Here is a 15,357-nt window from a genome sequence, read left to right as displayed (position 1 = left end):
TTCATGCTCTGTCTCTCTCTGTCTCAAAAATAAACATTAAAAGGTATACAACTTAGAGGCACTGGACCTGGAGAAGACTGGTAAGTAGACTTTACCATGATGCCAGAAACAATAGGTAATTTTCAATATTCACTAGTATTTGTAGACCCTTTTACAAGCTGGATTGAAGCCTTTCCATGACCTTCAGAAAAGGCCTCAGAAGTTGTCAAAACAGTTGCAAGCAAAATCATTCTTAGGTTTGGATTGCCACTAACAATTCGGAGCAACAATGGACCAGCATTTGTGGCAAACGTCACATAAGCAGTGTTCAATGCCTTGGTCATTGAATGGAAATTACACATTTCCTGGACTCCACCCAACTGAAAAAAAAAAAAAAAAAGAACTTTGGCAAAGATATGCCAAGAAACCAACTTAACATGGGGGAAAAAAACCCTTAGGTAAGAGTGGCCCCTAGAAGTAGGCAGGGATTAAGCCCCTGTGAAATGTGAAGACTCTTCCTACATTCTTCCATGATTTAGAAGTCCCTGATGGGGCTTACATTAGGAAATTGGATATTATCAGGTACATTCAACACAGCAGGTTGATGTACCCCACCGTTATACCCTACACCTCCCAAATTCTGGAGACTTGCTGTTATTAAAGACGTAGGAAACCGAGCACCTAGAGTAACAGCTCCAACCTTGTTGGACAGGATCTTATGAAGTGCTTTTTACCACCCATTCTTCAGTGAAACTTAAGGGAATTAAGCCATGATTCATCATACATGCATGACAAGAATCCACAGGTTCCCTACACACAGTCAGTAAGGAGAACTTTGAAATAGCCTGCTTGGTCTAGCAAGTCTCTGATGGACCTAAAACTGCTATTTAGAAGAACTGGTTTGAAGATATCAGTCAATAAGTACAATAAGCTACTTGTTTACAACAAATCTCCCCTAAGGTCCTAGATAAAACAGAGTGATAACCAAAGTACAAAAACTTTGGTAATGCAGAATGTTGGGTTTCAACCTGGAACTAAATGCTCCATTCCTCTAATCCCAATCTTCCCCCATTCCAGCAGAAAGTAAATAGAGAGGTCATCATCCCAATTCCCTCAAGAATGAGCAATGATCAAAAGACAGTGGGGATGGAAACTAGTAACCAAAAAGTTAACAGGGCTACTCTCAGCTGCAATTTTTTTTCATTTTTTCCCCCAAGTTTATTTATTTATTTTGTAGGCAGAGGGTAGAGAGGGAGAGAATCCCAAGCAGGCTCCACATTGTCAGCACAAAGATTGACACTTGGCTTGATCCCACAAACCATGAGATCATGACCTGAGCCAAAATCAAAAGTCGTACACTTACCTGACTGAGCCACCCAGGTGCCCCTCAGTGGCAAAGTTTCACCAGCTATTTTCCATTTGACTTTAGACTTCCCCTACTCTACTCTTTCAGAAGGGCAGTTTTGAGGCTTGCCCTTCTGTCTCATTTGGCTGCCTCTGGAATATACCCTCCCTTTGTTGCATACTCCATGTTTCAGTGATGCTCTTTGCTACTCATCAGGCAGATGAACAAGGGTTTGGTTACAGTCATCCCAAAGTATGCACTATTGATAAAGTATGACTATTAAAAATTATAATAATATACTATGTTGTAAAGTATGAACTATTAACAATGTATAAAGTTAATTAAATAACTTTACCCAGGATACAGTTTATACAATGTTAATTTTCTTGGAAAAAGACAAAATGAGATCAGGAAAGACTTTCTAGCATAAGTGATGAATCACTGTTATCTACTCCCAAAGCCAAGAGCACACTGTATACACTGTATGTTAGCTAACTTGACAATAAATTACATAAAATAAAATAAATAAGCAAAAAACAAAATAAAAGATGGATTATTTAATTTTATTTATTTTGAGTATTTTTGATGTACATTGTTACAGTAGTTTCTGGCATATAAGATAATGATTTAAGTTCTCTATATCTCATGTTATGCTCACATAGTTATGTTATAACTACCATCTGTCACCTTCCTTACAGCACTATTATAATATCATTTATAACTACCATCTGTCACCTTCCTTACAGCACTATTATAATATCATTGACTATATTCTCTATTTTGTGCCTTTTATTCCCATGACTTGTTTCATGACTTGAAGCCTGTGTCTCCCCTTTGCCTTCACCAGTTTTGCCCACTCCCACCCCTTTCCCTCTAACAACCTTCAGTTTGTTCTCTGTAGTTATTTACTTTTTAAATGTATTCATTTTTTTATTTTAGAGAGAGAGAGAGAGGGAGAGGGGCAGAGGGAGAGAGAAACTATATATATATATATATATATATATATATATAAATAAAATATATATAATATATAAATAAATATAAATATATATATTTATATAAATATAAAATATGTAAAAAATATATTTTTTAACTTTTAACATTTATTTTTGAGAGACAGAGACATAATGCAAGTGGGGGAGGGGCAGAGAGAGAGAGGGAGACACAGAATCTGAAGAAGGCTCCAGGCTCCACGTTGCCAGCAGAGCCCAATGTGGGGCTCCAACCCATGCACCGCAAGATCACGACCTGAGCCAAAGTCGAACGCTTAACCTATTAAGCCACACAGGTGCCCCAGAAATAAAATCTTAAGCAGGCACCATGCTCATCATTGAACTTGACAAGGTGCTCAATCCCAAGACCCTGGGATCATGATCTAAACCAAAATTAAGATTCGGATGCTCCACCAACTGAGCCACCCAAACGCCTCTATTCTCTTATTTATAGGTCTGACTCTTCTTTTTGTTTGTTTATTAACATGTGGAATCTAAAGAAACAAAACAGAAGGTAGATTCTTAAAGGGGGAGGGTGCACTCCTACTTTTTTCTTTGTCCTGATGTTTGAACTGTGGTTGTGATAGCAGGGGCTACCTCAGGCAATCAGCACAAGAGAGTTTGCAGAGAGCTCTACAATGGGATTTTAGCATTACTGTACATTTCCTAAGTAAGAAGTGCTCACAGCAATTGTTTTTTCACACTGTCCTGCAAGGATATTTGTAAATCAAACAGCTATGGAAGATAGAACCACTGTCTTTCTTTGGAGCAGAGAGCAGATTCATTCCTTGGCCAGAATAATAAAGATAATGGCTCCTTTCACAGCAAAGCTTGGCAGGTTTGTTGGCAGCTTTCTTTAATGAATTAGCATTTCCTAAACTTAATGTTCCTCAGATGTGAGAAAGGCCAAGCCCCGATGCATGTGCAGTATTTACTTGAGTCTCTTATCTACCCATTGCGACTTGGCAGGGGACAAGACCCAACGTAAACATGAAGCTCATGTTGCTTATTGTGCTGTGAATAGTAGCATTTTTTTCCTCTGACCTAGGAGTCTTTTGTCTTCTTCCAGCATGTATGAAGCTAAGATAGGCTAATTTGTTAGATTTCAAGTAGTAAAAGAATTTCAGATTACTCACAGTTCTTGACAAAAGGTCATACTCTACAGATGATATGCTTTCAAGTGGGAAACAGCCTGGGTCTCAACACGTTTTAACCCATATCCAAATACAGGATTTGTTTCCTGAAACTGCTATATTTTATTTACTACAATTTTAAATATGTGGCACTCGCTCAGATGGGCACCTGGAAATTAGGTCTTTAAACACTGAGACCTGGTAGCTAGACTTGAGGTTAAACTCATCGGTGTGCTGAATAAACACATAAGTTAGGGAAAGTAGTGTGGGAAGACTCAGATTCTTGCCATTCTCTGCAAAATTCAGAAAAGTTTACTCACATCAGGGATATTTTTGATCTCCTGCCAATTTTTGACATGCAAGGGATATATTGGTCAATACTCACATTAAACTGAACTAGGAACCTGATGATGCCTAAGAATGTTATTTCTCTGTGCTTTTCTCATTGCACACGAGTGGAATCCCAGTGCAGCAGCATACCACACAAGCCCTTCATTCTCACCAGCTGCACTTCTTCGTCCCCTCCTTCCCCACCACCCCTTCCGTCAATGTGACATACCTGCCACTCTTTATTTATCACCTGCTGTGACCTTTCATGCCTCTTGTCTTTATGCATAATGCTTTCCCTGCATGTAGTGCTTTCCCCCCTATTTCTTCATCGTACAAATTTCTACTCATCTTTCAACTCTAAGTTAAAATGTCACGTTTCCTTTCCCGCTGTGAAACTGTCAGCTGCCACTTCCTATCATGTCAGTGCATTTACTTCTAGCATCAGATTCTTCTCTGCTCTTCAGATTCTCAGCATCTAATTTGTCATTGGAGTGAAACAAAGCAGGGAATTAACCTAAGTTATGACTAAATAGCTTGTGAGGGCAGATCTGAGAAGATAATTGTCCATGTAGTTATGTGTATACATTATAGCCTTTTTTCTAACTGCTTGAGAATATACTGTTTCTATCTCTTGGTTATTTTTATAACTTTAACAATACTTACAGCAATAGTTATTATTGTTACTTATTTTTCCATTTAATTCTTAGTCACTTAGCAAATTTATGTTTCAAAATAAGTGGATTAGAGATGTTGTTTGATAGCATATATTTGTAAAGTACATAATTTTCAAAATCTTTCAAGTATTAAAATACATCATTAGTTTTAACTAGGAATTCATAAAGCAGTCCAAAATGACACTATTATCTTTTACACAAATGACAGTTTCCTCATTTCTTTTTCAAAGTTCATTTTTGAGGAAAAATTCAGTGCATTTACTCTTATCAAGTAATTTTGCCTTTGTATTAATCAATATATTATACTGAAATTATAGTAATTTCATTGTTCACCTGTGGACTATATAATACCATAAAATCTATATAGAAAAACATTATGAGTGACATGTACCAAATGAAAGAAACCATGATAACATAGCCTAAGCTGCAGTAGGTAATTTATAAAATAATAGCTACTATACATCAAACATTTATGTTACAAAAGGGACTGTCAAATATTATGTCATTTTCATTAAGGCATGACATAAATTTCTTTTTTGTGTAATCCCTGTGTTACTGGATTTTATTAAGGGAGGGTTCACACAGAAGAAAGGGACTGAATAGTGTTTGAAATATGCATAATTACATTAAAGAAGTCATTGATGTTGTAACTTGTGAACTTTGCAGGACTATTTAATTTCCAAATAAAAGGCTATACTCCCAAGCTCAATATTTGAATTCTGTAATGTAAGCAATATGCTTAATTATCATTAGTTTCTATATACATTTAACTATATATTTGTAGGTTAGTATTTTAAATAATTACAGAAAAAGAAAATGTGTGATACATTCTTGCACATAAATACTGTATTAGCAATGCTGGGTTCACCTAAATCAATACTATAATTTGTCAGTGTAATGTGTATAAATAAAAGAGGAGCTTGAAGTCAACAATTCCTTTAAAACAATAGAAAAAATGGGGGATACTTTTCTTATATATAAATTCTGTACCAGGGATTGTGCAAGATGCCTTGTATGGAGATACTTACTCAATAAGTAAAATTTCTGCAAAATTTTAAATTTTAAATAGTATCTAAATTTTAATAATTTAAATGACAAATATTTAAATTTTAATAATTTTAATTTTAAATTTTAATAATATCTCATGTTTAGAGCATACTTCTTTTGAGTTAGATGTTCATAGAAATAAATGAAGTTCAGATTTCATAAAGTATTTAGAATGAGAAAAACTTCTTAGTGAATATTTCACTTCTGGGTGTTTCTGCGAGTTAAATTGCCCAACACTTGTCCTTTAAAATGTTCCTGTTGGTTAATTTCCACACACTGAAGACTGAGACCTAGCAGACAACCATGAGTAATCAAGCAAAGAGGCCTACAGCCATAAAGGGCACACTTGGGCAGTCAGTTACATTTTATCATGCTCAACATTAAGAGAAACATAAAACAGCTTTTTAAAAAATATGTATCTAGGATATGAAATCAGTTTAAACATCATTTTCTAGAGTTACTAAAGAATATGAGAGCATGCATTTGCAAATCTAAGACCTGAATGATTTTATATACTAGACAATAGTGTCTTCCTGCACATTTACTTAAACTTAATACTGTATTTTCCAGTTTCTATTTCCCATTATATTAATTATAATGTCCCCTGGCTAAAGCAAAAATTCCATAACATCTAATCTTATTAAAACACATTTGAGGGTGGCTGAGCCTGGGTGGCTCAGTTGGTTAAACGTCTGACTTTGGCTCAGGTCATGATTTCCTGGTTCACTGTTCGAGCCCCACATTGGGCTCTCTGCTGTCAGCACAGAGCCCGCTTCAGATCCTCTGTCTGCCTCTCTCTTGCATGCATGTGAGCAAAAATAAATAAACATTTAAAAAAACCATTTGGGACTCATATGGTGATCGAAAATATATTTTTAAAGATCTTCTCCTTTTTTATATTTTGTCATTCAGACCATAAGATTAAATCTTGTTTTTTTGATTGTGTTTTTAGGTTATATTCAGTTGGAGGTCGTGATGGAAGTTCCTGTTTGAGTTCAATGGAATACTATGATCCTCATACAAATAAGTGGAACATGTGTGCTCCAATGTGTAAGAGGAGAGGGGGTGTTGGAGTGGCCACGTGCGATGGTTTTCTCTATGCAGTAGGAGGTCATGACGCTCCTGCTTCAAATCACTGTTCCAGGTTACTAGATTATGTAGAAAGGTAAGATCTAAGGTCACAGTTACAGTGAGAGAAATAATGTGAATTACAGTGATGCCTAATTTAAGTGATTGTAAAAACTGCATAATTTAAGGAAGGGTAAATTCTACTTTCTAAATCTCTTTCTGTTTGTCTCTTTATCCAACCCTCCCCCCATACACACATACACGCACTTTCATTATTTTCTTTTTAATTCCAGCATAGTTAACTTATAGTGTTATATTAGTTACAGGTGTACAATATAGTGATTCAACAATTCTATATATTACTGAGTGCTCATTGAGATAAGTGTACTTTTAATCCCCATCACCTATTTCACCCATCTCCCACCCACCTACACTCTGATAATCATCTATTTGTTCTCTACAGTTAAGAGTCTTTTTTGTTTTGCTTTGTTTTGTTTGATTCTTGTTTTAATTTTTCCTTTTTTTTCTTGAATTCCACACGTGAGTGAAATCATATGGCATTTGTCCTTCTCTAACTGGCTTATTTAGCTTGGCATTATACTCTATAGTCCCATCCATGTTGCTACAAATGGCAATATTTCATTCTTTTTATGGCTGAATAATATTCCATTGTGTATGTATACCATATCTTCTTTATTCTTTCATCTATTGATGGATACCTGGGCTGCTTCCATAATTTGGCTGTGGTAAATAATGCTGCAGTAACATAGGTATGCGTATATCCTTCCGATTTAGTATTTTTGTATTCTTTGGGTAAATACCCACTAGTGTGATTACTGGATGGTACAGTAGTTCTATTTTTCTCCACATCCTCACCGACACTTGTTTCTTGTGTTTGATTTTAGCCAGGCTGGCAGGTGTGAGGTAATATCTCATTGTGGTTTTTTTTTTTTTTAATTTTTTTTAACGTTTATTTATTTTTGAGACAGAGAGAGACAGAGCATGAACAGGGGAGGGGCAGAGAGAGAGAGGGAGACACAGAATCGGAAGCAGGCTCCAGGCTCTGAGCCATCAGCCCAGAGCCCGAAGTGGGGCTTGAACTCACGGACCGTGAGATCGCGACCCGAGCTGAAGTCGGACGCTTAACCGACTGAGCCACCCAGGCGCCTCTCATTGTGGTTTTGATTTGCATTTCCCTGAGGATGAGTGATATTGAGCATATTTTCATGTCTATTGGCCATCTGTAGGTCTTCTTTGAAAAAGTGTCATGTCCTCTGCCCGTTTTTTAATTGGATTTTTTTAGTGTTCAGTTTTATAAGTTCTGTAGATATTTTGGATACTAATCCTTTATCAGATACATCATTTGCAAATATCTTCTCCCTTTCCATAGGTTGCCTTTTAGTTTTGTTGATTGTTTCTTTCACTGTGAGGATGCTGTTGTTATTGTTGTTGTTTGCTTTGTTTTGTTTTGTTTGATGAAGGCCCAGCAGTTATTTTTGCTTTTGTTTCCCTTGCCGCAGAAGAAACTAGAAATTAGTTGCTAGGGCCAGTGTCAAAGAGGTTACTGCCTGTGATCTCTTCTAGGATTTTTATGGTTTCCTGTCTTACATTTAGATCTTTAAACTATTTTCAATTTATTTTTGTGTATGGTGTCAGAAGGTGGTCCAGTTCAATTTTTTTTTGCATGTAGCTGTCCAATTTTCTCAACACCATTTGTTGAATAGACTTTCCATTTCACAATGTATATTCTTGCTTCTTTTGTTGAAGTTTATTTGACCATATAATTGTGGGTTTCTTTTTGGACTTACTTTCATTCTTTCTTGTTTTATTTTTGTCCTTCCTATCCCCTTCCTTTCCTCTTTCCTCACTTCTTTCCTTTCTTTCTTCAACTTTTATTTAAAGCCCTGTAATTTTTTCCACAATAATTTAAAGTAATATTTTAAAAGATCCTTTAAAACAGTTTTAAGTAATCTACTAAATCTATGAATATTTGTTAATTCTTTTTTAAAAGTTAGGTATTTAATTGTTCATCCTATATTGTTCTACTACTCCCTTCCAACTCTCAAAGGTGCATTATGGACTTTCTTTTGTGTCATACCTTTATTAATGGAAGACAGACTTATTAGAACTCTATCTTCTGTAATCCTGGTCCTCTTTTAACTATTCCTAAAAATGGCCAAGTGCACAAAGTTCTGGAGTAGAAATATAGGTTCTCTTTTAATTCTCCCTAAAAATGGTCAAGTGCACAAAGGTCTGGAGTGGAAAGGAACCCTGTCTTCAGGCTTGGGTCCAACAATCCAAACACTTCCTGGCATGTTTATATCTAAGTTCTCTTTAAGGGCTGTATATCACTTGGAGCTATTATACTGTGTACAGTGATAGAGAGTTAGTGAAACCTAAGATGGTATTTCTTATTATGTAAGAATACATGCTGATATATGGGGAAGTGAGAATTGGGAATACTGAAGTCAACTGTTATATCAACTGAGATAGGATAAGTAATTCTGTAATGAATAACTTTGAAACTCTCAGTGACTTAATACTGTATTTTTTTTTCTTACTAGTGCTGCATGTCCCTGACAGATCCATATCATTGCTCTGCTACTCAGAATAGCAGATAAGCTAAGTATAAGCACTGCTAGTGTTGGAAGGGAAACGTGTTCACTGTTCACTGGCTCTTAGAGTCCACATGCCAGTAATATAATTCTCTTTTTTCCATACTTTGACAAACCAGTCACATGGCCACAGAAAAATTAATGAGGGTGGGAGAACTTCCACCTGGTAGAAGAACAAGAGATAATTGGTAGATTGCGCTGATGGCAATAACAATTGTCCTCTTGATATTTAGAAATCACATCCATTATACTCATGCTTGCAGGTGGTATAGTCAGTGGCAGAAAGATGCTCTCTCTTTTATAATGTATTTGTCTAAAGATATGTGATATTTTTGTTGAGAATAAGGCCATTGCAAGAGATAGCTTTTAGTAAACTGACTGTGCTCAAACTTAAGCCACTTCTTGAATAAAATGTAGAAACATGTTTAATGACATTTCTAGTGTGTGAAATGGACTGTAGATTTATGGCTATCTACACATAGAGGAAAGCAATAAGCTCAACACGGTTTCACTTCACCATTCTCTTGTCCAATGAAATTAGGAACAACAGGTGTTACAGTGAGGACAGTGGTGAAAGGACACCTTTATATACACAAACATGAAGTCATTTATTTAAAACATACTCCTAATAGACTGACCGCTCATTCACATTTTTCTCTGCTAAATTCTTGGGAAAAATAGCAAAAAGAAAAAAAAAAGATTAACATGATGTGGCTCCTGTTTTTACTATATATCTTACATAAATGTTACTAATGAAATGATATTTCATTATTCTCTTCTAACTTTACTGTCTAATGTATTGAAATGTTGTGAATAGAGGCATAAATAATCCAGTCTACAAATATATTTATGATGCAAAATTAAACTTAAATAAGTGTAGCTATTTTAAGTTAGAGGAGTACAATGGGTATGAGCAGTTTAAGTAATGCAGAAGCACACAGCATTATCATGATTCTTATCCCAGCTCATATTATGTGTCAGATTAATAGCATTTTTGTAGTTTCTATCACATATATTCTATAGTGATGATTTCACATGTAAATCATCAATAAATCAAGATACATAATAGTACTCTGTAGGATTATTTTACACATATAATGTAAAGACTGTTTTTTAGTATATAATCTTAGGAAAACAAACCATTAGGAATAACAAGTGGTAGTGTACAATGTTATGTATCATAGATTGACGGATGGAACAAATTTTACTATATGACAAGGATTTCTTATGGAAACATAAAGGTATTACATAATAGTGGTGTTAAAGTAGTTATATAAGACATCAAAAGTTGTAAAGAGTCAGGCTGTCTTAAACACAAAGAACACTGGCATCTCAAATCAGAGCAAGAAAGAAGTCAAGGACTCAACAAGAACAGACAGTTTAGAATAGTTGATGGAACAGTGAAAACCAATTTCACAGCCAACTCTCACTCTGGTAAGAGCATCCTAGTGGACAAAATTGATGTCCAAAAGATGTAGTGAGTTCTAGCAGAATTGCCCAGAAGGTGCAATCCATAAGACAAAGCGCATGAATCTATTTTTTTATTCAACAAATATTGTTTTGCATGTATTTTCACTGGACTAAATAGAGCTTGAAACTTACTTGAAAAAAAAAGAGACAAATAAATAATTAGAACTTGAAGATCACAAATAAAACAGGAAACCAGGCAATGAATCAAAAAATATGCTCAAAGGCATCGGTTCTGCTGGCTAATAATAGATCGGGACCACCTTCACCCTAAAATCTGCATCCCAGCCATAAGGCCTGCAAGAGAGAGAGATCAAGATAAGAGCCTCTTAAATCTGCCTTTGTAATGTTCACTCTGCCTTCTTCCAATTTTTTCTCCATATAGTAGTAGCCAGAGAGATTTTTTCATAAGTCAAATTTGACCTGAAAGCACAAGGGAGTTTTCTTGTGTACCTACTATCGATAATATGATAAAAAATAATTTTAAATCAATTTTTTAACATAGCTAGATCCATGTGCTGGTGATGATCAAGATTAGCCTGTTCACCCCTATAATCCTCCCCTTGGTACAATTCTTGGTACAAAGTGAGTCCTCACCAAGCCTATAGTGAATCAGGTAGATGCTAAGAAAAACAGGCCTCAAATTTCTCACAAGGGAAAACATCTGGAAATACACTGTAAATAGGAAGGTATATAGATTAATAGATAAAAAGATAGGGATGCACGGATGTATGGATGGAAGAATGGAAAGATGCATGGATGTGTGGGTGGACTGATGGAAAGACAGATAAATTTTTGTTTATTTTTCTATTTGCATATGAATGCCCATTTCCACCATTATAGACTGAGTATCAATGATTTACATCCATATATTTTAGGCATTTGTTTTATTGACAAAATTTTTGATAGGGACTAAAATATTAAGCAACTTTTCATATATTTATTGAAAGTTATATCTTTATATCTAACCCAAACACTATTAACAAATAAGCATATAATAAATTTTTATACATCACTTACAATAGATATAAAACGTCTGTTCAAAATTTACCAAATTCTAGTCTAGTCATATCAGAAAAAGTCACCTAGGGGGACCTGGGTGGCTCAGTCGGTTGAGCGTCCAACTTCAGCTCAGGTCATGATCTCATGGTCTGTGAGTTCAAGCCCTACATCGGGCTCTGTGCTGACAGCTCAGAGCCTGGAGCCTGCTTCGGATTCTGTGTCTCATTCTCTCTCTGCCCCTCCCCCACTTGTGCTCTGTCTTTCTCTGTCTCTCAAAAATAAATAAATGTAAAAAAAATTTAAAAAAAAAGAAAAGGAAAAGTCACCTAAAATAAGAATACCTAATTTATTTCTGTCCAGATATGGCTCAATATTTTTATCATCTTTAGATCTTTGATAAAGAATGAAATAATGAAAGTTAAGATTTGCTGTCAGACATATAGGGATAAATACATTATTAATTTAACATTTTTAATGTTATTATACACAATAATATATAAGGTAAGAATAGAATTTTGTATTCTTTCATTTCTCTTCTTATTTCAACTTTTTGGTTTGGACATAATCCAAGAATTGTATCAGTTCTAAACAGTGAAAACAGATGATCAAGGAGAGACTTTTTATTTGAATCATAAGCACTTATCCTAGGCCATATAGCATATTAATATACTAACTCATACTTTGACATATGTAAGATTCTAAATTTTCTCAATTTCTACCTGAACTGTTTAAAGTTAAAATGTTTGATTGGGGTTTTGAACTACTTAGTAAGAGATTTTCTTCTTCTTCCTAAGATCTTACTGTTAACATTAGCCAAATGAGCGTAGCATAAAAAGACTAACTAGTGTGCTGTTAATGTTATTTTTCTATTATTGTGCACACATAATCTTTGCTATTTCTTTGATAAAAAATTATGTTCAAATTTCTTGTAGACATATATGCAAAAGATGGAAATTCTGATAGCCTAGATACGTGGGGGCCCTGCTTTGCAAGTGGATGTAACAACTATTAGCTAACACCACAGCTAAACTAATTTTGATATGTGAGTAGATATTTGTAGATATGTGATATGTGATTAGATCAATGGCTTATGAGGCGAGTGTTATCTTTGAATTGGTCAGCTAAGGACAGGGAATAACAAAATAATCTGTTGTCCTTGGATGTACTACCTGGAATGCTAGCATCATGGTACTCCATCTACATGCTTTAAAGGAAGGAAAAGAACAATTATGGGGAAAGGTAGGTGTCCATGAATAGATGAAACCTCATGTCCAAACAGATGGAAGGATATCAACCCTGGTGTCAATTACCAAATCCATTTTCATGTTGAGAGAAGCTATTTAATACACAACTTGTACTTATACTGCTAATAAGACTTTTCTGTTATATTAGTAGGTTAAGTGATTATATAATCAATTGCTCCTTAGTTCTGAACTGTTAAAAGGTATGTATCTATGTATGCATGTATTCATTCATTCATTCATTCATTCATTCATTTTGAGAGAACTAGTGCAAGTGAACTCCACCCAGCTCAAGTGGGAAAGGGGCAGAGGGAAAGGTAGAGAGAGAATCCCAAGCAGGCTCCAGGCCCAGCCCAGAGCCTGATGTGGGGCTCAATCTAATGACCATGAGATCATGACCTGAACCGAAATCAAGAGTCTTTCACTTAACTAACTGAGCTACCTAGGTGCCCCCAGGTATTTATTTTTAAAAGTGAATTTTAACCAACATTCAGATCTCCTGGGTATGCTCCATGTTCTATTGATTGACAATAATTTAAATAATTTTTGAAGCCCCTCTGAGGAAACTACATCTAAGGAGTCAAAGAGCTGTGTGGCTTATCCTTGCTTCCCCTTGTTCTGTCATCAATTCACTTCTCTTCTCCTCAAGCTTAAAAAGAGGATGTAATAAATATGATCTAGGTCAAAATAGGATTTTTCATGTGACTTCATAGGCAGTTAAATTAAATTGAAATAAAATTAACCTTTTTAAACATTTTTTTTAATAAATACACAGGGATTGTTGAAAAGGGGAGAAGAAATCTAGTTACCCCGTCTTCTTTCCAAATGTTTCTGTTCCCATTATATATTTAAGAGAAGTACCAAGGATGATTGGGAGAATATCAATAACTACTTTTTAAACGTCTATCTTAAAGATTAAGCACATAATCAATATGAGAGTTGGAAACACGCAAACAATATTGGGAATCATTTTTTTCCCCTAACATTGTGCTGACTTTTCTCCCTCTGTCTTGTTGAAATGGATACTCACCTCAAAACCATCTTATGTCACATGTGACCCCAAGTTAGACTATTGCAATGAAATAAAAACAGGGAATGTGTCCTTAGAGAATGTGTGGAAGATCCTGTGTTGAGGAATTTATACTTATCAGAGAATAATTTGTAAATTCAGACTGATTTGAACTAAGAAATCCTGTCTTGGATGGTTGCAGCCTGATATTTAAACCACTCTGAAGTTTTTATTTATTTATTTAGTTAGTTAGTTAGTTAGTTAGTTTATCTTGCGGGGGGAGAGAGAGAGACAGAGAGAGAGAGACAGAAAGAGAAAGAGCATGTGGGGGAAGGGCAGAGACAAGGATAAAGAGAATCCCAACCAGGCTCTGCACTGTCAGCACAGAGACTGACACCAGGCTCAATCCCATGAACTGTGAGATCATGACCTGAGCAAAAACCAAGGGTCAGATGCTTAACTGACTGAGCTACCCAAGCGCCCCATGAAGTTTTCATTTTTTTAATTTAGAAGTAGTGTTTGTTGTTGTGATAGAAAATCATGAGGAAACAATCATAAAAGAAAGCAATTTTGTCAGTACTCATTAAAATTCATTTATGTAAATTGATGTCTATATTTGATTCTTTTTCAATATATTGAGACGTATTTACTAACAAAGGTTAAATTAAAGAAAAAAGCCAGTCTATTTCTTTGTTCCTTTCTCCAATTGTACATTTAGGTTCTATATGTCAGGGGTAGAGCATATAATGAATGCTTAAATATCCTGTCTGAATAAATCAATGGATGGATTAATGTACATTGTCTGATAGACTGTGGCTTCTGATCTTAAATTCTACCAACACTATGGTTGGGTTTTTTTGACACTAGTTTAGACCAATACTCAAATAGTTATTTTGTTTATTTTTATAAATATTAGGTATAGATGTTACTAACCATATGTATGTCATATGGTTAATACAAATTTATAAATATTTTTAATATTTTATTTAAATGAATATATTTTATATTTTAAGGTAGATATATACTTTTTCATGAAATTTTTTGCTATTGTTTTAGTTATTTCTAGCAAATAATTCTACAATCTTAGTGACTTAAAATACTTTTATAATTGTTTCTTTTATGATTAAAATCTTTCATGATTATGTGTTGACTGGGTTCAGTTGGGCTACTCTTCTACTCTGCATGATATTGGCTGATGCTACAATCATCTGGGGCTCAACAAGGCTTTAATATTTGCAGTCATTCTCTGGCCGAGCTGGCAGTTAGGGCTGCCTCTCACCTGGTATCTCAGTTGATGCTTTAGCCAGAGCACTGTGGTTCTCCTTTAGCTGGATATTCTACCATATGGTAGCGGGGGTTCCAAGACATGGGAATCCAAGAGAACGGGGCTCAGAGAGGGCAGACATCCAATACAATGAATCATCAGGCCTCTACATGCATCACACCTATTAAAGT

General features: G+C 35.2%; 1 protein-coding gene across 2 annotated transcripts in view; it reads left to right on the top strand.

Moving 5' to 3' along the window:
- Nucleotides 1-15,357, top strand: part of KLHL1 (kelch like family member 1) — a 355,150-nt gene that overhangs the window by 324,348 nt on the left and 15,445 nt on the right. For both annotated transcript variants that reach the window (XM_042957768.1, XM_042957762.1), the window contains one exon: nt 6,453-6,665. In XM_042957768.1, the coding sequence (XP_042813702.1) occupies nt 6,453-6,665 (213 nt within the window). The remainder of the gene's footprint in view (nt 1-6,452; nt 6,666-15,357) is intronic.

Source organism: Panthera tigris, chromosome A1 (assembly GCF_018350195.1).
Source record: "Panthera tigris isolate Pti1 chromosome A1, P.tigris_Pti1_mat1.1, whole genome shotgun sequence".
Classification (NCBI taxonomy): domain Eukaryota; kingdom Metazoa; phylum Chordata; class Mammalia; order Carnivora; family Felidae; genus Panthera; species Panthera tigris.
Note: the sequence above shows the minus strand (reverse complement) of the source record. Positions and strands in the feature narration are given on the sequence as shown.